The 23,402-nt window shown below is 37.0% G+C and overlaps 1 protein-coding gene across 4 annotated transcripts in view; it reads left to right on the forward strand.

Moving 5' to 3' along the window:
• The first annotated feature begins 183 nt into the window (after positions 1 to 183).
• HEPACAM2 (HEPACAM family member 2) overlaps positions 184 to 23,402 on the forward strand; it is a 41,916-nt gene continuing 18,697 nt past the window's right edge. For 2 of the 4 annotated variants that reach the window (XM_036429427.2, XM_036429429.2), the window contains exons 1-4: positions 1,667 to 1,858; positions 9,444 to 9,794; positions 13,818 to 14,099; positions 22,535 to 22,831. In XM_036429427.2, coding sequence (XP_036285320.1) covers positions 1,780 to 1,858; positions 9,444 to 9,794; positions 13,818 to 14,099; positions 22,535 to 22,831 — 1,009 coding nt within the window. In that variant the 5' untranslated portion in view covers positions 1,667 to 1,779. Of the gene's footprint in view, positions 203 to 1,666; positions 1,859 to 9,443; positions 9,795 to 13,817; positions 14,100 to 22,534; positions 22,832 to 23,402 lie in introns of those variants that run through there. The other 2 variants (XM_045578432.1, XM_036429428.2) reach the window with 2 other exon arrangements.

Consider the following 23,402-nt stretch of genomic DNA (forward strand, 5'->3'; position numbering starts at 1 on the left):
TTTTTAAATATAACCCAAAAGAAATTAGCACAACTACAAAAACAACAGTAAAAATTAATCCTTTAAATCAAGTAAATTTAACATTAGGAAAAACTCACTACATTGTCTTTATTTTTCTCATTTTTGTAGGACCAAAGAACTTCTTCCTGAGCCAGCACTGGGTTTGAAACTGGAAAGAGCTTATTTAACAAAGCAATTGCAGGTTAATATTGATTTAAAGCCTATAAGGTATAGTCCATGTGAAATCTATAGAACTTCCATATTGTATTTTTTGCAATCCAATATTAAAATTTATATACATTTCTTAAGCAAGAACTGAGAATCAGAAGACATGGGCGAAAGAGCATTTGGGGTTTATTTCTGAGGGAACAACTTAACAAAAATACTACTTAAGCACTCTGCTAGGTGCTAAGGATTCATAAATAAATAAGACTGATCTGTATTCGGGGGAAAATAAACATGCAATAAAATTGAGGTTAAGAAGATAAGTGCTACAGTAACATGTACACGCACAGAGACAGTTGTGGTACAGTAATTACCGGGGGCTTTTGTCATTTTTCTGAAGCGTGGAGAGGTCATCAAGTGACCCCCAAAGAGGCTGCCGGAGTCCCACCGGTGCTCACTCTCTTCGCCGAAAGAGGCACTCCTGGAAACGCTGGGAGCCTTAACGCAAAAAGTGTTTCCAAACTTGGATTCCAAAATAACTCTCATCTCTTTTATTTCAACCTTTAATTATGCCTGAGGAATAGTCTTCCTTTCCTATTAGTAGCTCTGAACATCTTCAGGGAGCCTTTATTGTGAAAAATAATTTATGCGAGGAATTTTGTTCCATTTGATGGCAATATGGTTATATACTTTTTATTTTATATAGTGGAAGGCTTGGACTAGAGCTTTCTTGCAAGAAGTGAAATGAGGGTTAACTTATAACTTAGTAAATTAAGCGGAAATGTTCAGACTGCCTGCTGCCATGGCAGTGACGAGGCCGGGCTGAAAAGCTGGGGCCCAGACACCACAGCGGTGGTCAGCTCTCCAGACCATTGGTTCACTTGCTCTATGCTTCAGCGGTGAAAATGTGGCCTCAGATATTATCTGTTGGCTGAGGATTTTTTTTTTTTTTTACATTATAACTATACCAGCCCATAATCCAGTGTTACTTGGAAACACACCTGTGGCTTGTTTTTAAAAATAACATGAATCTATAGTTTCAACCAGATCATAGCAGAAATGTATCATATGAAATACTACATTTCTAAAGACATTCAAGTGCCCCTTCTTGATTCTTTGGTATAACTTTTATGTTATTTCGTGACTTCATGATGATCTGTGACTGTTTAGCAGGTCTATGAAATACTTCCATTTTCAAAGAAAAATTTTCATTTTTCAAAATAATAGCATCGTTTTGCATGATAGGAAAGAAGCTTTTTGTTTTTCAGGCAATTTCACAACATGCTCTCATTATGAAGGCATACTGTTTTTCAAGAAAGTCACCAAAAAGGGTGTTTTCCTTCATGTGATTACTAATAACTAAGGACAATTTATCAAATAAATTGACAATTACTGATAATTGCTAAGAAGCTGTTCATAAGCCAATATTCTTGCAGAACATGTAACAGGTGTTCCCACTCCCTGTGTCCTTTGTATACACATTCATTCTGTATTCAAATCGCAGACGCGAGAGGCAGGATAGGGTCTGTTACCTCACTGCTAATTTCCCTAGCAAATAAACAGCAGCTGCTGGTCCATGAACCAAGTTGCCACTAGGAACAGGGCACCGTATACATGGGGCAGGATGCTTTCATGGAGCCCTTCAGCAGTACCGTTGGGGTCTTTCAGTGCAAAATATACCTCCTTCTCTTAGGTAAGCCACTGCATGATTTGTGTTTTAGCTGTGTGTGGTGTTTTTAAATTGTGGGTTTAAGGTAAATATTTGTTTTAGGCTGTAGATTCAGTCAGATAATTGAAGAACAGCTCAGAACCTTTTAAACAATAACATACTTTGTTTCACCAAAGAGTCAGGAACATTTAGTAGAAATAAGGTTCAATCAGTAGATGGTTATTGTTTCTTAGAACAATACTTATTGTCACTAGCAGAAAGTTAAAACATTCTAAAAACATAATGAATTTCTTTTTCTTTTTTTTTAGAGAGAGAGTTTACATATATATTTCATTTTGGCAAATATTCTTATAGGCCATGAATTTGTGACTGCTTATAGTGAAACTCAAAAACAATTTATGATAATTTTTTTGCTGTTCTTATTCTAGATAATGTGTCAAACCATTAGCTTTACTTCATTTTAAAATGACCTATCTTATGAAATATGGAAAAAGATAAGATTCCAAACAGACAAAAAATATTTTATATGCAGTACAGAGAAATGTGTTTTAAATAGTATTAATTCTCCAAAAGGCTTTGAGCCTTTCTTTTTGCCCGATGGCTATTCCTATGAAATTTTTTTTTCTGTACCTGAATATTTTTCCTCAATTCCTTTATCCTTAGAGTTTAAAAGAATCTTTCACCAAAATTCCCACTGTTGCTGTCATTATTTTTCATAAGATGTTCTCTTTTTCATTCCTTCTATTTATGAGTTTTAGAAGTCAAGGTAGTTCCTTATTTACATTCAACAGATAGGAATTTTTAAAAAGATGTTTATTTCCTTAATGTTAAGAACAACTTAGCTAAATGAGCAATTTAAGTTTTAGCCTTCTTCAGTTGTTCAGAGCCTTGTTTTCACTCATATATTTCATTATAGTTTTCATTGTGAATAAGATTGTTATTCAGACCTGTAACTAATGATATATATAGCCCACATACTTGAAACATACAACATGTAAAATTTTTAAGTGTTTGAGTTTTCCTTAATTGTGACTTAGTTCTAAGTGTGTATGTTGTCTAATTCAAATTTATATTGATTTTAAATTTTAATTAAAAAAATTAAACAGTTGCCCTACATGGCTTTTTCTCCTTGTGCATTTCTGTATGATTTGAAAATATCCTGTGTGTCAGTGCCCCACTTATTTTTAATTTTATAACAATGGGATTGTGGTCATTTTACAACTAATGCTTTTATAAGTGACTTGCTTGAGGAATTCAACTAAAATAAATTAAGATATACTTTAGGGAAGTAGCAAGTTCATAAGTAGTTAAAGCAGTTATTATCCCTTACTTAAGACTTTCTTACACAAATTTACTTTTTTCCATTAGTAGTGTGTTGTAAAGACAATAGGTAATGTGGGACACTGTTTTTGGAATACTGAATTATCTTTTGTTTTCCTTTAAAACACACACACACACACACACACACACACACACACAAAAAAAAAAAAAAAAAAAAAAAAAAAACCTTAAAAATTGGAAGCCCAAAATGTAGTTTGTAAAGTCTACTCAAAGTAAAACTTTATAATTTCTATTTTCTCTAAATACGCAAGCGTTTGTTTTCAGTCAACAATAGTTGTGTTATGCTTGCTAATATCATACATGATAATGGGGAAGTAAATGCCAACTATTTTAAGCTACAGCTAGAGGTCACTTTGTGCAAGTTTGATGTTTATATTCAATACTGAAACTGGCCTAAAGAGTCTTTTGTTTCTGGAATATAGATAAATTTTACAACAACTTGAGCTATTCCTTAACACTGTACATTCTGTTGCTACACTATTTAAAGGAGTTTCTTCTGGGGAAATTATTGCTATAATTTTCATTTCAGATTTTTATTTTTTTATTTTTTTTTTTATTTTTTTTTAAATATATATTTTATTGATTTTGTACAGAGAGGAAGGGAGAGAGAAAGAGAGTTAGAAACATCGATGAGAGAGAGTCATCGATCAGCTGCCTCTTGCACAGCCCCTACTGGGGATATGCCCGCAACCAAGGTACATGCCCTTGACCGGAATCGAACCCGGGACCCTTCAGTCCCCAAGCCAACGCTCTATCCATTGAGCCAAACCGGTCCCGGCTCATTTCAGATTTTTAATGGTATTAGCTAAGTTTCTCCAATTTACTATGCCCTATATGCAAAAAATATTAATCTAATAATAAAATGAATTTTAAATTAAGTCAAGATATTTGGAATATCGAAAGCAAATTAAAATTTCATCAATTTTATGTCATTTTTTTGAAGTTTATTTGTACACACAAAGGTTGACTTTCTAAAATCAATAGTTTTGGTTCTTTAGGTTTTCTCATACAACTAGAAAAGAATACTTGAAAAATACTCAAAATGAAGCTAATTTTTTTTAAGTTAATATAATGTTAATTGACAGCATGAATTCATCACATCTGTAGTGGGAAATACATCCTAAAATGTAGGGGAAGCATTAAATTATTTGTTTATTCCCCAAAGTTCACTACAAGTAAGGATTGTATCATATCAATAGATTCATGTCTTTCCTGCAAAATTAAAATATTTTAGATAACTGAAATACAGAAAATTTTGTTCCTTGATGACATTCTTAAAACTTGCTAAATATAATTTATCTGGTTTAAAAAAAATGGTGTGGGCAACCTAAGGAAACAGCTATTATCACAGCTGTGCTTTCTCCCACTGTCATATATGCACACATATTAATGACATGTTATTTAAGGTATTATTATATGATGCAGTTTCTAAAATGGTCCAAAGAATTAGGCCACCCTCCTTAAACAATATTGTCCATATAAATTATTTAATATAAATAATAAGTGCCATATAAATTATTTTCTGCTAATGTAGCTTCATTTTTACCTGGACTGCAATATTCATATTTAATATATTATTAAATAGAATTTGCTTCCCATAACTCTAGTCACAGATTCTCTAATCAGTCTTTTGATACTTAAGATTCAAGTTTTTGGTACAGGATCCAAAATTCACCAACCTTTCTGTTCTATTCCAGCTGCCTATGCAGTGTTACTCAAACACTTTCAGAATATTACAACCTCAGTTAATTGTTTCCAACTTCAACCACACATACACATACAAAAAAAAAAAAGTAGATAAGAAATACTTCTTATCTTTTTCAAAAAAAGGGAACAAGGACTTTGGCAATGACTTCCCCAAATGACAAGAACAGATTAGCCAGATTGAGCCATCTTGGTCTACATTTCAGCATGACACTGGTTTCTGGGTTGAGCTGTGAAATGTATTACAGGGACCATCATATCAATAACCAAGCTGCTCACTATCAGAGGCAAATACTGAGTTTTATGTTGGTGGCTGTGCAGCTTTCCCAGTGCATTCTCAAGGCAATGATATGAGTTCCCACCATTCCCCTTGATTCCTTGGTAATAAACACAGAATCACCACTTTATTAAAGTATATCCAGGGATTGGCAACATATTAAGTGGACTAACACCTGAGACTCAATACTTCAAAATACTTTGTGCCCCTGAGAAATTAAATACAGACCTTCACCTTCAAATGTAGGGTACCTGCTACCCCAAGAAAAGCACCTCAGAATGTCAATAACATCAACAAGAGTAAGAGAAGCCTTATGCTTCATCTAATACTACTCCTTTTTCGCACAGGAGGAAAAAAAAAAAGATTTATTAAAACTTCACTAACAAATCCTCATTTTTATCACAAGTGTGTGTCCTTTACTAAGACCTCACATTTAGTGGATTTTTAACTTTATCAAAGTATCAAATACAGTAATCTCTCTCCAAATTTAGAGAATAGGTTCCTGAAATCCCTTATATCAAGGCAATTAGCAAGTGGTGGATTTAAGACTATACAGTGAAAGTAGGATAAGGGAGTCTAAGATGAGGAGTGAATGATGAAATCATAAATATTTTTATGTGCACTCCAGTAAAACAGAGACAGAAACACCCAATAAAAATGGTGGGAATTGCCGCTTATATAAGTTAATAATAATGGCAACTAAAAAGCTAGTTTTTATTTATTGTTTATTGCTTATCAGGAGCTTCCTATCACCAGTTTCAATGGAAGGTATGTAAGCTCATGTTGTTTTGTGCAAGTAACACATATACCAAAATGATTATTTAAAATACTTTTGTTGATTTCAGAGACGGAGAGGGAGAGAGAAATATTAATAGAAACATAAATGATGAGAGAGGATCACTGATGGCTGTCTCCTGCAATCCTACTTGGATTGAGTCTGCAACCTGAGAATATTCCCTGATGGGAAATCAAACTGTGATCTCCTGGTTCAAAGGTTGACGTTAAACCCGCAAGCCATGCCAGCTGGGCACCAAAATGAATTTTTCCCCCTGTACTGCCCCATCCAAATGCCTGGGGGACATTGACTTCAAGAGCCTTTTTCCTCTCTGTCAGCCTCAGCTTCACGTATCTCAGGCATCACTGGTTTCAAGTCTTAGATTTACTCTCGTCTTCCTTTTCCTCCCTTATGATTTCCTCGCAGAAACCATTACTCCTTCCCTGCAATCCATTTTGTCTCCTCTTCAAAATTCCCAGCAACCAGTTCCTTCTTTTCCTAATAATTCAAATGGGGAACAACTACAACGTTAACGTTCTTCAACTTTCCAGAAAAGAAAACAGAAGCAAATCCCCATACCTTTGTAACCCTTTTGTTATGGACCAAATCACTAAAACAAATGTGCAGGTACAGCCCATTATGAGGGGGAAAAAATTTACAAGTCAACCACAAATATACACAGAGCCCAAGGAGACTGTAAGACACATGTTTATTTTTCCCATAGAGTCACCCAACTTTCAGTCCCTATAGTCAGTTTCAATTGAGCATCTGGGAGTTCCTTCTCCCTCTAACCTCCTCCGATCTTCTTTCTCCTCCTGAGTTCTTTGCTCTAACTTCCCTGCAGGCCCCACAGTCTTACTTTCTGCGTCTAGCTAACCAAAGACCAAAACCATAGAAATCTTTGCCCCCACCTCTACCCTGGGATGGAAAGAGAGAAATTTACTGTCGGTAGAACGTGATATCTCCTAGGAAGAGGCCTACACCTTTCCCTTTCTCCAAAGAACTCACTGTGTAACTGACCTTTATACTTCCCCTTCCTAATATTGATGGCTTTTCATAACAAGACTCAATGAAAGCTTTAAGATCCCCTTTTTAGTAGGGATAGAAAGGGGAAGCAATCAAAGAAGATAAACATTTTGTATATAAGGAAACTGAAATTGTGAAACCTGATTTAATGTATAATTTTGAGTTAAGAGGTAGCCCAACACTATGCAGTTTCTTCAAAGGATGCCCTGTAAACCTTAATCCTTTCCCTTAAAGTCACTACCCACCCGGCAGCCAGAAACAATGGCCAGGTCTTGATTCAGGGTTACAAAGTACATTAAACTAAATGTAATATCTTGACCTAAATTATGTTTCAGTTCCCCTTTACTCCTTTTCTATAAAACCAGACAGACAGATTCCAGAGCGGACCTCAAAGCTGTCCTCAAGATCTGAAGAGATGTTTACTTATCAGCTCCCAATACAACCCTGAACCTCTAACCCACAGTGTCTTGTGATTTTTGCCCTGTATAATCTGTAACCTATATGCCATTGGGGAGTTCCAGCTTTTGAGCATTAACTTCCTGTTCTCCTGCATGATGCCATTCATAATCAACTAGCCAGTGTTTAGTGTTTGGCTGAGCTAACGCCAACTGGACAAACTCACTCTTTTCAATAGCAATTGTAAGATATTTATTTGTGCCCAGATTCCCATCTCTTCTCACCTCTGATTTTATTCCATTTCACCCATATGTATTCTGCTTCATCAAGATTTCTCTTTCTAGGCTAGGGTATCATTCCAATAGCTACAAAAGTGCTATTCAGCATCCATCCTAACAAAGAAGACAAGTTTTTCTGCTCCCCTTCACAGCAAAGCTCCCCAGAAGTGTTGTCTATACCCACTGACTCTAATTTCATTTCCTTTTTTTCCTTTTACTGTTCAAATACTTCACATTTAAGTTCCTCTATTCTCTCCTTCACTATTTCAAATGTTTGTATGATGTAGGTGCCATATTGCTACTTTTAAAAATGAAGGTTTTGAACCAAAGAGATTTTAATTAAGACCTCAGCGATGTGGTAGCCTAAACTAAGGAAGACTCTCTTCTCAATTACAAATACATAAAAATGCTAAATAAAACAATGCACCATGACACAAGGTAAAGATGGGGAAATCTCTAACTACACAAAACTAGAAAAAAAAAACCTGCAGACATAGAATTACATAGGCCAAACAACCAAGGCAAATAGGAGGGGCAGGAGCCAGAGCTATGCACTGGGCAAAGCTCCATGCCCCTAAGGTCCTCCAGGACCATCCTTCCCTCTTAAAACCCACTTTAATCCAGCTGTCATGCCTAGTATAGCCTTTCAGTATTCCCTCTTGGATGTCTAATGGGCATCTAAAATGAACATGTCCAAAACTGAACTCTGACCTTCCCCTAGAAAAGCTGTTCTCTTCACAGTCTTCCCGTGATTACTTTATTAGTTGTCCATTAATAAACAACTCCACTCTTCCAGTTGATCAGGTGGACAACCTGGAAGTCATTCTTTACTCTTCTTGGTTTCTTATATCACAGCCCAATGTGTCATCAAATTAGCACTGCCGGCCTTTTATCACAGTATCTTTTACCAGTACCCTGGTCTCTAGCACAATCTTCTCTTGCCTACTTTACTGTAGTTACCTCCTAAGTGGTTTCCTACTCCTTCTCTTGCCCACACCTGTCTATTCTCACAGCAGATGAAATACACCCAAAAAAACAAAAGCAAAAAAGATCGTATCTCTCTCTGCTCACAACATTCTAGTTGCATCCCTATCTCAGAGAATAATTGCCTAAGTGTTTTTCCATGACCCTAAGACTTGGCCTGATCTGGCCTCGACACCTTACTGACCTCATGTCTTACTACACGTTCCTCCTCCTCCTCCTCTGTGCTCTATCCACTCCCACCTCTCGCTGTTTCTCAAACACACCAGCCAGATTCCTGCCTCTCGGCAAGAATAACTGATCATGACTGATAATGATTTAATGTCACTCTCCTTGGGGTATTTGTATCTGGCAAGGCTTTGGCTAAAAGTAAAAACTTCCAATAATGGACTACAAAGCCATTTTAGAAGACTTTGGAGGAAGATTTTTGGGAGGAAGTAGTTTCTCGAATCACATAGTTTGATTAGGATATATGATTCAGATATTGATAGTCACAATTTAAAAAAATTTTAAAGTTTCATGGACTTTAGAACTAATAATCTTAACCAGTTCTCCTTTTCCCATTATTCTTTAACAGTCACTGATAGTAACTTCTGCTTTCCTTTAAAGAAGTCATGTAAACGACACAGTCTTTGGGTGGAGTTTTTCAAATGCAGAAGGTTTCAGAGACAAATATTTACCTCTTCAGGAAACCGGTACCAGAATGGTCAGAGGCTAGAAGCTGCGCTTCTTTGAAAGAAATTATCATCTAATCTGGTTCTCTCTGCTCTGCCTCTTTAGGTTGTGAAATGTGGCTCCGAGTCTTTACTGCTTTCCTTTCCTTTGTTGCAGGCACTTGCTCGGGGCTGAAGGTGGTGGTGCCATCGTACACCGTCCATGGTGTCAGGGGTCAGGCCCTCTACCTCCCTGTGCACTATGGATTCCACACTCCGGCATCAGACATTCAGATTATATGGCTGTTTGAGAGACACCACACGATGCCCAAATACTTACTGGGCTCTGTGAACAAGTCCGTGGTTCCCGACCTGGAATACCAACACAAGTTCACCATGATGCCACCCAATGCATCTCTGCTCATCAACCCACTGCAGTTCACCGATGAAGGCAATTACATTGTGAAAGTCAACATTCAAGGAAATGGAACTCTCTCAGCTAGTCAGAAGATACAAGTCACTGTTGATGGTGAGTCCACTATAAATGCTATGGGCAGCTGGGTAGCATGGCAGTTAGCCATGACTCAGATTAGACTACCTGGGCTTTAGGTACTGGCTCTCCAATTTGGGGCAAATTCATTAGCCCACAAAGCCTCCATGTCTCACAGCACAAATGGCATTATCTACCGGGTGAGGTTTTCTGAGGATTAAATCAGAGAGGAATGTGAAGGATATTCAGTGCCCAGGAAAAGGGAATCAAGCAATAAGTAGAACTTTTTTGTTTGCCTGGAAACTATCAAGTATAAAGTAATGAGATGCACCCTGGGAAGATCTCTAATTTTGTCACATGGAGGTTTTTATTTTGACACACTGGGTGGGGGCGGATGAGACTGTTCAAGGACGAGCCTGAAGAAACAATGGAAGTTGTGGGAAATGTCCTCTGAGGGAGAGTGGGGTCAGCTAATGTTTAGACAGTTATTTTTCTTATTGAAGTATAGTATTTAAATGGCATACCTTAGCTATACTATGCCCAAAGACCAAGTTCTCATTTTCCCCTCTAAACCCATTTTTTTTTTTTTACAATATTTCTCCTAAATTTTCAGAAGTACCAACTCCATAACATCAATTGCTTAGGGCAAAACCTTGCCATTACCATTGCCCCCTCCCTTTTTCTCAGGTCCCACATCCAGCCCATGAGTGAATCCTGTCAGCTTCATCCTCAAAATATAGAGATTTCCATCACTTCTCACAACCCCCACTACAGCTCCACTCCTCCCCACCATCAGCTCTGCCCAGGCTATCCTAATAGCCTGATACCTAGCCTCCCTGTTTCTGCTCCTGCCTCCTGTAGCCTGAAATCCTCCCACGGCTTTCTATCTCACTCAGAATAAAAATTAAAGTCCTAACAATGGCCTACAAGGTCCACCATGATCTCCGCAACATAACCAATAGCTATGTGACTCCATTTCTCAACTCACTTTCCCACAATCTGCTGTGGCTACTCTGGTCAATTTGTTCTCCCTAGAACAGCACCTTTGTACTTGCTGTTCCTCTACCTAGACTGCTTTTCTCCTAGACAACAGTATGGTTCTCTTTCCTATTTCCTTTAGGTCTCAGCCGAAACAGGAGAGCAGGAGGGCAGAAGGACAGGAGGGGAGAGGGGGGAGAGAGAACTTAAATTCCTTTCAAGGCACTTATTTCCACTCAACTATTATATATTTTTACTTATTTAGTGTTTATCTTCCTCTCATAGAATATAAAATCAATGGGAGCAAGGACTTCGTATTATTTTCTGCTTTGTCCTCAGTGCCTAAACCTGTTGCTTGCCATTAGCAGGTACTCAGTATATATTTGTGGAGTAAATGAGTGGAGATGAGATCAAATTTGCAGGGCAGCAAATACACAGGTTGTGGAAGCAGATGCCTGTTTGGGGGACAAAAAGGAGAAAAATCTAAAGGGAATTTTTCATGAAACTCTCCTGTGTAGTATCCTATCTATTCCCATGACTTTTAGTAGAACATTACTTGTTAATGTGTAGTAAAATTGGATCTGTTTAGAGAAATGCAACCAAAAAGCCTTAATAAGGGTTTAGGGGCCTTCACAAAAAAGTATTCTCAGGAGACTTCCACATCAGAGTTACACTATTCTAGGCAAATGTGTGATTACAATACTAATGTCTATTCTAATAATTTATTCTCTCCATATGAGACCTTTGACATGTTATCTCATTCCATGTATATTTCAACACAGAGACATATATGAAACATGAACTTTTTAATGTAATAAGTGTACACAACTAATTTTTCTTTTCTAATCATAATAATGCAAACAAAGCTATTCCAAATCCTTTGTTCTTGCCAGAAAAGATGGATTAAATTAAAGAGACAAGCCAGTTTGTTTCACCAGCTTGAGAAAGGCTGGAGACTATGGAACTCCTCAGTTGCCCTGCAGGCTGCCCTTTCAACTCCCCTTCCCTTTAATGTTTTCCTATCTCCTCTGGCCTGAAGGCTTGGGTCTGTTTGTTCCGTAATAAACATTTTCCAGTGTAGGAAATTGTATGAGTCAAGGCAGATTTACTTAAGATACATGAACCAGGTTAATGATAGGAAATTGAAATCTTCATATTTTGCCAATCATCTGTCACTTCTATATCACTCACTCTCTCTGTGTCCTGTAGTCATACAACAGGAGATTATTAAACCAATATCTCTCCAAAATGCTGCAGAAAAATACTGTCAGATGTCAAGCCCTCTTCATTTTGCCACTGACTGCTATGTAACTCTGGGTTAGTCACCATCCTTTATCAATCCAAGTCAAGCACCTCAAAAATTAATGAAGGCTGCTAAAAATTATTGTAGATATTGATGTAATCTCCACCCTTATCCAACAATTATAGAGTTAAAACTCAGAGAAGAAATATATACTCATTCAGCCCAGCTGGTGTGGCTCAGTGGTTGAGCATCAACTTATGAACCAGGAGATCACCATCCGATCCCTGATCAGGGCACATGCCCAGGATGTGAGCTTAATCACCCTTAAGGGGTATGCAGGAATCAGCAGATCAATGATTGTCCCTCATCATTGGTCTCTCTCTCTCTCTCTCTCTCTCTCTCTCTCTCTCTCTCTCTCTCTCTCTCTCTCTCTCTCTCTCTCTCTCCCTCCCTCCCTCCCTCCCTCCCTCTCCCTCTCTCTCTCTCTTTCTCTATCTCTCTCTCTCTTCCCCCTTCCTTTCTAAATCCAATCAAAATATATATTTTTTTAAAAAGAAATGTATACTCATTCTTAGAAATTTACTCATTTGACAGATATCACATTACTACAATGTATTAGGCTCATGACATAAAACTGGTTTCCTATACCTCAAAGTTCCAATAGGAATCTCCACTGGTTTTCTCTTTTACCTCCCTAATCCTTAACTAATAAAGAGGGGATGTGCAAAACAACTATCATGCTGTCACAAAGATGGCAGTCCCATAGCCACAAGATGGCGGTGCTCAGTCCCCTCAGCCCCGCTGGAGTCCCCCAGTCCTTTCAGCCCCACTGGAGGGGTGGCAGGCACATAGTGTGGCTGGACCTGCCCTCTGCCACCAGAGTCCCACAGTCCTTTCAGCCCAGTCAGGGGAGGGGAGGGGGAGGAAGGGGGGCACCGCAGGCGCATGGTGTGGCCAAACCCGAGCTCAGCCCCCCAGCTGCCTAGGGCCATTCCAAGGCACAAGCAAGCCTCAGATGGTGGCTTCCCAGTCACCTAGGGCCAGCCAAGGCTTGCACTGCCAGCAGTGGCAGCAGCATAGGTGTGATGGAGCCCTGAGGGCTCCCCAACTGTGAGAAGGGGCAGGCCAGGCTGAAGGAACCCCCCCTCCAGTGCATGAATTTTCATGTACCAGGCCTCTAGTTTGATATAATCCCAGTATCCTATTTTCAGATTGAGTCCGTTTTGAAGTGTAGGCACTGGTTTGTTAAAGTGCCAAATGTAATGTTGCAAAAACAAATGCACAGCAACTAAAACATATAATTAGTTCGCTTACATAAAAGGAAAAGTAATTGGTACATATATGATTTTCTAAAACTTTCCCTCAATTCCCCACAAGTATAATATATATGAGCTTTATATTTTGCAAATAGTAGAAATTTGGATTCTCCACATCCATTCCACCAGCTACCCGTGGGATTTAGGGCAAATCATAAGAGGGGATTAGGATGTTAATTTTGTCTGTGTGAGTCTACCTTCATATTGTCTGCAAGCACAAAAGAGGAAAGAGAGCCCCTGATGCTCTTCACCACTAACTTCCATTAGCTATAAAGGTTTTCATCAGGAAATCCTTGAAGAGTAAGTTCCAGAATGTGATTATTTATCTGTTGTAAATTATATTTTTATATTTATTATTGTTTTGCATTTTTAGTCTCTTCTTTAATTATTGCCTGAACTGTTTACATTTACAAATATAAAACTGTAGAATCATTTCCCAGAGATTTAATATGCGAGAGACTTCATAGATTTTTTGTTAAAATGTCATGGTGGTAAAAATCATTTCTATCTCTCTTGATATTGCAGACCCTGTCACAAAACCCATGGTACAGATTCAGCCTGCCTCTGGGGCTGTGGAGTATGTAGGGAACATGACACTGACATGCCTGGTGGAAGAAGGTACCCGGCTGGCTTACCAGTGGCTAAAAAATGGGAGACCTGTCCATACCAGCTCCAACTCCTTTTCTCCCCAAAACAACATTCTTCATATTGCTCCAGTGACCAAGGAAGACATTGGGAATTATAGTTGCCTGGTGAAGAATCCTGTCAGTGAGATGGAAAGTGACATCATTATGCCCACCATATATTGTAAGTTAAAAAAAAAAAAATCATGACTTTTCTTCTGGGAAGTTCTCACAAGGGTAGTCACAGAGACTATCAATACCAAATGCCATTTGGTTTTTATAGTGCAGCTATACTCACACTTCCTAAGCACTGTCTTTTCATGAAATATATTTGCTTACATAACCCTATTTCTTGAAGTTCTAGTTGAGATACTGGCCAAGGGCCTTTCAGAATACATTTTGTGACTTAGTGCATTGTGTGACCTTATTTCCAGTGGGAAATAGGAACCTCAATTTCAAGAACCCAGAACTAGGTGAAAGACACTAAGTTATTCATCCCTAAGGAGTATAAGTTGGTCATCTTAAACTAGAAGAGAGATGTGCTCTGTACCTGACCAAAGGGAAAAATAATGTGTCCAGGCTGTTCTCCTCCCTCCCCAATTCTCTCAGCTCCATGTTTAGAGTCAGGGTATCGGGAGGATCATAGTCAGAGAACACAGTTATTCCTCAGTAAGGTATTCAGTTTCCCAGGGAACAGCACTTATTTCAGATTTTAATTCTCTTTGGTCCTTTTTGTTTCTGTTATTGTTTAATCTCATGTGCACAGTTAAGTTAATCAAACTCTTCAGTTCATGCCAAAACATCAGCACCAACCCAAACATGATTCCTCTCTTTATTATATTTTAAACCCAGTTCTCTCTACTCCCGAGCACCACCTTTAGCATGTTTAATATCACATTGTAATGTTAGCTTTGCACAGAGTTTCTTAACCTTCACCTTAGTGACATTTTGGGCTGGACAACTTCATTGTTATGGGATGGTTATGGGATGTTTAACAGCATCCCTGACTTCTACCCACTACATACCGGTACCAACACCCCCCAGTTGTGACAACTAAAAACATCTCTGGACATTGAAGTATGTTCCTTGGAGTGTGAGAGGGGGCAAAATCTCCCCTAGTTGAGAACCAATGGCCTATCCCACTGGGAAATCTTTTTATCAGATACCATGCAGCTCAGAGCACAGCTACAACAGCAGTGTGAACAGGAACAGTAAGCCATGGCAGAGGACTTCTCATCCCTGTGGACCGAGGATAGAGGGTTCAGCTGGTTGAACCATAAGGGTAGAATTAAGCCTGGCAAACTCAGAATTCAGTGAGATTAACGATGAGCCAGTTCCTTCTATCAGAAATGGAAAAAATCTTATCATTAAAGAGTGCCAAAGACAGAAATTACGCTTTTCACAGAGAAATACCAAAACACTGCTCACTGCCAGCAAATTATATAAGATTTGTTTTAATCATTAGTTGTATTAATATCAATAACAATGGTACTATTTTTAGTTTATAGCTGAACTTTTAACTTTATTTTTAGTTTTACATAAATTTACATTCTGATAACACTGTGGAAAAAAACTCTGTGTGCCCAGAAATAGAGCCATAGAGGAAATATAAACTAACTATAATATTCACAACTAGCATTGAATTGAAGTGAAAAATTTGCTCCCATCTATTTATTTGGTACTGTCTGTTTACTATGTGGTCATATTCTTGACTGAAAAAGGCTATTCTGATATGAATTAAAACTTCCATTCAACTCCAAGTAGTACAGACCTAAGCTTCAAGTTACTTAAACAGATGTAAGGAATGTGAGCAAATTGAATCAAATCGAGGGCTATGTAGACAAATCCTTACATTATTGTTTTGTCTAAATGGCTTATGTTCACATAGAAAAGGTACAACATGCAAAACAAGATATTAAACCAACCAGATTTTATCTACTGAATATTAATCTTAAAGAACCATCATCATTCAGTGTAGTGACAGACAACAGGAAGTGAAATCCTGATGGAGCATTCCCTATAGTATGGGTACCCCCAGGGGAACGGGAAGAGTTTGGTGGGGATATGTACTGCACCATGCTTAGCTGCGCCTAATTCTACGTTCTCATGAGTACAAAGGGTACTCAGCATTATGAAAATTGTAGAAGGGGTACACATATGTCAAAAGTTTGGGAAACACTGCCTGTTAACTATAGGAAACCTGATCATGATTTGTTTTGATCACAGGCACTAATTAACATCATGTCATTTGGAGAGTCAGTGGGTAGCACAGTGGTTTTGGGCCTCAGCTATGAATTCAGACCGCCTGGGTTAAATACCTGGTTCTGTCCCTTTCTGTGAATCAGTTCCCTCATCTCCATATCTACACTCTCCCCAATGTACGAGTAATGGAGGATTAAGTGAAATTTTATGTATAAAGAAGTCAGCAAGAGGCACATAGGAAGAACTCAATAATGTTAGCTCTTTTTTCCCCTTTGAGACAGAATTATGCTGACTTAATTGGCAACATGGCAGCAAGAAGTTATGAAAAGCCTGGGTAATTTAGAAGACACCTGCAAAGAGAAAACCGAAAGAATACCTTAGGACAAATTTTTTCTTCCCTAAACATTACTATATTTTAAATTAACATACTTAATTTTTCTATATGAAAATATTTTCTTTACATTAATTCTTTCTTACATTTATCTCTCCTTTTATCTGTCTATCTTTAAACTCTGGCCACAAAGTTAAATAAAATATTCCTAGAAGAAATTGCATATATACTTAGGCACATGAAAGAATGATTTGTATTTTTACATTTTTATTTTACTATATTGTTTATTTTAATCTGAAAAAGGGAAAATAGGATTATTCTTTCAACATGTTCAAGTTTATGCTCCAATCACATTATGATCACAGAATATGCTGATACACAGTATGCAAAGTATAAAAATGGGGAGAAAACCCACAATTACACTAGTAAATGTTAAATATTATACTTTAAATGCTATACCATTTTCCCTTTCCTGTGTTATTTGAATTAAAATACCCTGATTTGAATACAGTAAAGTCATATTTTCAAATATATTTTCTTTTACAGACTGAACGTTCTTCTTCACATTCTTTTAGATGTAATCTATGGACATTTCAGAGACAAATGTCTGACCTGAGACAAATGTAGATTCTATTTATACATTGTAAAGATGAATACCTGCATTATTTAAGATTTTTTTACTCTTATTAGAGGTAATTATAAATATAGTATTATTATAATTAATTTTCTTTAGTATTCTCATTCAAATGCAAAAGCCTTCACTTAGTCAACACCACTTAATGATATTCACTCATTCATTCATTTATTCACTCATTCATTTATTCATTCTCTCATTTTGATTCAAAAATCAAATTATCATTGTATTTATTCTAAGCAATTATTACATAGAAACATGCATAGAATATAGAAACATTACCCAGAGTTGTTACTTTATTCATTTTTCTTGCTATAACTCTTTAGCCCTATTTTATTGTTATTTTCTTTTCTTGGTTTGGAGTTCAAAGAATTAAATAAAATATATAATCTGAAGATTTTTCTTTTATACTTTCTGTTGATATGGCATCAACATGTCTGCAATCTTTGTCATTCCATGCAAACTGGGAATATATGCCTTAGTCGATGTTGTACCTCCTTCTCTTTCTTCACTGGCTTATGTGCTCCTGGTTACATCCTCTTCCTTCACATCTTCTCTAGAAAGGCTCACTGCCCCACTCTGTCTCACTTCTATGCGGTCGGGAGGTTTGCTGTGCTCCTGCAGTTCCCGATGCATATCTGCCCTCTGGTACTCATTGAATTATATTTTCCTGAGTCTCTTACCCTCATCAGTGCTCCATGCCCAGACATTATTCACCTTTGTACCCCCAGGGAAATACTTGCCACAGGTTATGAACTCAATCAAGGTTTCTTGAATTTGACTAGAATGGAACAGATTATCTTTCTTCATATCCCTCCAAATTCTAGTGTTACTTAATGATCATGTAGAGAGACTATATTCCCATTACAAGATAACAGCTTCTTAAAGTGCTTGTGCTCTGCGTAGTTGTTTTCCTGACCTTAGAGAGTTCCTCAATAATGTAGTAAATGTCAGATTCCAATATTCCCGCATAAAAGTTCACAGCACAATTTAGAATTTCAGCATGAATCACCTAATCTGTTTTCTTAAGGCACTGTTTCTATGACAGCTTCTTTCATGAAAGCAGGAATTACTTTTTATTCTGGCAGGGGAAAAAAAAATGTGTAACAAAATCTACCAAGATTGACCATATATTTATGAGGATATGATGTCATAATTTGGTATTGATCCTGGTAGAATACAATGTCAAGCCAATAATTCAGACAAATATCTACTTGCAGCTCATGAAATGTATATGCCTTTCAGCTCTTGTAAATAATAATCCAGTAACCACTGCATTTTGTGTATAGCATATGGCACCACTGCAGGGAAGTACTCTAAGTGATAAAAATTAGAGGGGTGGGGGGGAAGGTCATTCACAGTAAATACTTACCATCTGCTCCCAAGCAGGATGGCAAGCAGCATCATGATGAAAACTTAGGTACTGTTGCCACCCAGCCATAAATTGTTAAAGAGAACAGATGATATGTTATTTTACAAGTCATTTAGTAAACAGCCCTTCCTGAGGCAAACGGTTCATTTCTATTGGGAGTTCTCTGCCAAAGGCAAGGAATTGAACCGCAATCCAAAGTCAAAACAGAATTATCTTTCTGCTTTCATCTTCAATGTCAGAGGTCGAATATTGTTTGAATCACCCCAAAGGTCTTTCACTGGATTGCTTATTTCCATGAATAATGTACTAGGTTGCACCTCAAAGTAAAGTGATGGTCAGCCTGAAATGATAATGAAAAAAAGAAATAACAATATAGTTCATTAAGAAGAAAATAGATTGATTATAAGCAATGTGTAGAGTGTAAAAGAGAAATGGGTAAGATCTATATGGAAGGGAGGGAGGAAAGAAGAAAGACTAGAAGATAATACAGTGAAATATGGTTATTCGTTCTCTGTTGAAATTACAAATAAATTTTTATCTTTGTGCTTCTCTGAATATTAGGATTTTCTTCAATGAACATGTATTTTTTTATTTAATCAATTTAATAGGTTACATTTTAAGAAATAATATCAGAAGCAAGCAACCAAAATGCTTCTAGTTTTAGGTTCTAAGAACTGTAGGAAATGCTTGTGGGAAGAGGAGGTAGGGAATTTGGGGTTTTTGAGGCTAACTATGAAAAGCCAAATAACATATAATTAAGACAGCTAGAGGACAAAAGATTATGCCAATCGATGAAACCCAAGAAATGGGGAAGTAGCAAAATCAAAATAAATATGAGTGTTGGGAAAATAAGGTAAGATAATCAGATTCCTTTATTTAAAGTCACGTTCTAAACTAGAGTGATGTTATTAAATTAGGTAATGAATCTAATTCACCAGCCTTCTCTATAAATGACTATGGGCTTTCTCTGCAAATCAAACCCACTCTCCAAAATGAAAGAATTACTATTTTGGAGAATATTCCATTATGTTGCAAGGTCCTAAGGCAATTCCAAATGAAGATTAAAAAACAACAACAAGACTTTAATATCAGCACACTTTGAACAAAATATCCCTGATTTTTATCTGTGTTAAGTGTCAGGCCAGTTGTTTTTATAGTCACCATCTAGAAACCCTGAAAACCAGTGGGAAGGCAGTGGCTTAAACTGAATGGCTGCATTTTTAAGACCACACTTCTCTTCTATATCTGCCTTGCTCCGCTCTCAGACTTCCAGTTTTGTGTACAGACTTGGGTCCCTTGTTCCAAGTCTCAGTGGTTGCCTCCCACTGGTTTTCTGCTATGTGAACCACAACCAGCGCCCGCCCACTGGGTGGTGGCCTTGGCTTCCCTAATGTCCTACCCGGGATGACAATTTGAAGGGCCCCTGCCGCTGCACTGAAATGAGGACTGTGTTACAGGGTTCTAAAGCAGTCACAGGAAAGGGACATCCATTTCTCTTCACTTTAATGCTCAGTGTCCAGCTCCTGGTTACTTCAAACTTTAATGTTTGCTTTCTGAAAGCAGGATCGTCTCATATATACACATTAATCTACAGGTTTCTTTCAGATGTCTGTGTGTCTTTAGGAAGCAAATATGTGTAAAGTGTATGTTCCCTAGGTAAATATAATCCATTGTTTGCATCTTTGCGTCTGTTATATCTTGGGAAATTTGCTTTCCCAATGGTAGGTTGGTCAGAAAATGCTGATATAATAGAGAACTATTTTGGCTATCTGAAAATTTGAGGCAGGCTTGCCAGTGTGCAAAATAGCTTTAATACAGCATTAATCATAATGTTTCAAAGATAAAAAGAACTTTAACAGCCCTAGCTGGTTTGGCTCAGTGGACAAAGGGTCCCAGGTTCGATTACTGGCCAAGGGCACAAGCCTAGGTTGTGAGCTCAATCCCCAGTGTGGGCATGTAAGAGGCAGCCAATTAATGATTCTATCTCATCATTGATGTTTCTATCTCTCTCACCCTTCCCCCTTCCTCTCTGAAATCAATAAAAATATATTTAATTTAAAAAAAGAACTTTAACAACTATTCATTTAATCAACCTTTTTATAGTAAAGGTGAGGAAAATTTGACCCAAAAAGTTTAAATTACTTCTGAAGAAAACTTAACTAATCATTGAAAAAAATCATGATTTAAACTACCGTTCTATCCTACTGTCTAGTCTTAAATTATTTCACATAATGAGAGATCAAATAGCTAGTTCTTTTTTTAAAAAATCAGAACCTTTAAGATTAGGTTATTATTGAGCAAACCATCCACAGACTTACCCAGCTTACAAATTTTTTTAGAGTAGGAACTACGTCTTAACACATTTTTTATCTTTTATATACTATGTTATCTAACACCTAGTATTTATCAAACAAGGATTTGTTGATTAGTAGAGTACAGAATATCTAACTCCATAGTAATTTATTGTAGAACTAATACTATTACACAAAAAAAAGATTGTGAAAGTTATATCACTTGCATTTTTAGGAAGGTAATATGAAAGATTAAATGCATGTATTTTAGAGTCCTAGCTATACTATGTAATAGGTATGTGACCAAAGCAAAATTAATTTTTACATTATCTCTTCATCTTATAAAGAGGATGATAATCTACTTTATGTGACTGCTTTAAATATTAAAAGTGGTTATTTATATAAGTAAAGTGCCTTCAGATGGCAAATATCCAGTAAATATTGATTATGGTCAACTGAAAAATGAGTACCATCATGCATGAACTTTGAAGTATTTGGAACTTAAACCAGGATTTAGACTGAATGATAAAAACCTATCCAGCTAGGGAATATTTTTTAAAATATATTTTTATTGATTTCAGAGAGGAATAAGAGAGAGATAGAAACATGAATGATGAGAATCATTGATTGGCTGCTTCCTGCACAATGGGGATCAAGCCCTTGACCAGAATCAAATCTGGGACCCTTCAGTCCACAAGCCAACATTCTATCCACTGAGCCAAACTGGCTAGGGTAGAAATATTTTTTTAAATCTCTTTCTTCACTCTAGAAAGCAATTGGAAATGTGTTTCCATCTGCAGGAAATCTGATGCCATAGAAATAGCAAAATGCTATAGGAACATTGTAGTGTGAGGAAAAAACACCATAGCCTATCCATAATTAAGTAGTTTATTGATAATCAATGAGTATTTGTTAATGATAATGAAGATGTACTTTTAGCCCTGGTCCACATTGTTCAGTGGTTAGAGTGTCAGCCCACACACCAAAGAGTGGCAGGTTCAATCCCCAGTCAAGTGCATGTACTTGGGTTGCAGGTTTGGTCTGCATTCAGGAGGCAACCAATCAATGTCTCTTTCACATCCATGTTTCTCTCTTTCTCTCTCAGATTCCTCCCTTCCATACTCTCTAAAAAAATCAATGGGAAAAAATATCCTCTGATGAGAATTAACCAAAAAAAGATGTATTTTTAAAATTTGTTAACTGTTAAATTGTCATGAAAATATGCACATATAGAGCACCCCTTATATCTATTTGCACAAATTTATGTTCTGTGCGAAACTATGTACCTGTATTTTATAAATATTTCATAACGTATCCTATGATAGCACTGAGGGGAAAAAACACATATAACACTCAAAATATGACTGTCAGATAAAATAGTGGCCATAATCTATTTTTAAATTGCTTTATAATACAATTACTATTTCAGAAAGATTGGATTTGTCTATCAAGATTGCATATTTATCAATATGTTGCTCAAAAGCTTAGCCCCATGATTATGACCACAGTGTCTATAAATTTGTAATATACCAAGTTTCAAAACTTTTGCTATTTCACATAAGGTCAATCACATCTCAAATAATTATTATTTCCATGGATATTAGAATAAAACATTTTAGGTCCTTATCATTTATTGGGACTCTAAACGAAGACCTATTGCCCCAGTTTATCTTGAAGACTTTCTTAGAAAAGAAAATGCTGCCAAGCTCTCCCAAACTTGTAAACTATGTCATGGTTATTTATGTTACCTTTTTTTTTTTTTTTTTTTTTTTTTTTTTAACTAATGCAGATGGACCTTATGGACTTCGAGTTAATTCTGATAAAGGACTAAAAGTAGGGGAAGTGTTTACTGTTGACATTGGAGAAGCCATCTTGTTTGATTGCTCTGCTGATTCTTATCCTCCCAATACCTACTCCTGGATCCAAAGGACTGACAATACAACATATGTCATTAAGCATGGGCCTCTCTTGAAAGTTGCGTCTGAGGAAGTAGCCCAAAAGACAACTGACTATGTGTGCTGTGCTTACAACAACGTAACTGGGAGACAAGATGAAACTCATTTCACAGTCATCATCACTTCTGTAGGTAAGTGTGACATGAAAGGCCAGGATCCCAGTGAGACACACATACGCTGGCCTTACTCTAAACCTATTTGATAATTATGTGGAAGAGAATACCACTGTGGGATTGTTTATATATTCTAAGAAACTCTCTTTCCTGAGTTTTTGAAGCCATGCTTCTATGAGTCAAAGAAAGAAAACCCAAAACAGAATGGAGAAGTAATCCAATTGCTAACTCTGAAGGACTGATAAGAAAAAGAGAATTCACTAAATTGTATATTTCAAAATATGCATTCTTGCTTTCCTGATTTTACAAACAGGAATAGAAGCAGGCTGCTAACTTGAAAGGCTTATATCTATTGTTGCATTAGGTCAGTACAAATTTCCAAAAGTTGAAAATCTGGTTTTCCTACTATGTGACTCCCCTTCTCACTGTCTTTCATGGGCTACTCTTCCTCTTTTATAATTTAAACATCTGAAATCTGTGGCAGTTCTCTAAGGGGTACTGGAAACTTTTGTTAAGTCTGTGATATTTTACATTTCTAGAAATCATCTGATTTTTCAGAAAGTTCATGGAACACAAAGTTTAAGAATCA

This window comes from Pipistrellus kuhlii, unplaced genomic scaffold, assembly GCF_014108245.1.
Source record: "Pipistrellus kuhlii isolate mPipKuh1 unplaced genomic scaffold, mPipKuh1.p scaffold_m20_p_10, whole genome shotgun sequence".
NCBI classification, from domain to species: domain Eukaryota; kingdom Metazoa; phylum Chordata; class Mammalia; order Chiroptera; family Vespertilionidae; genus Pipistrellus; species Pipistrellus kuhlii.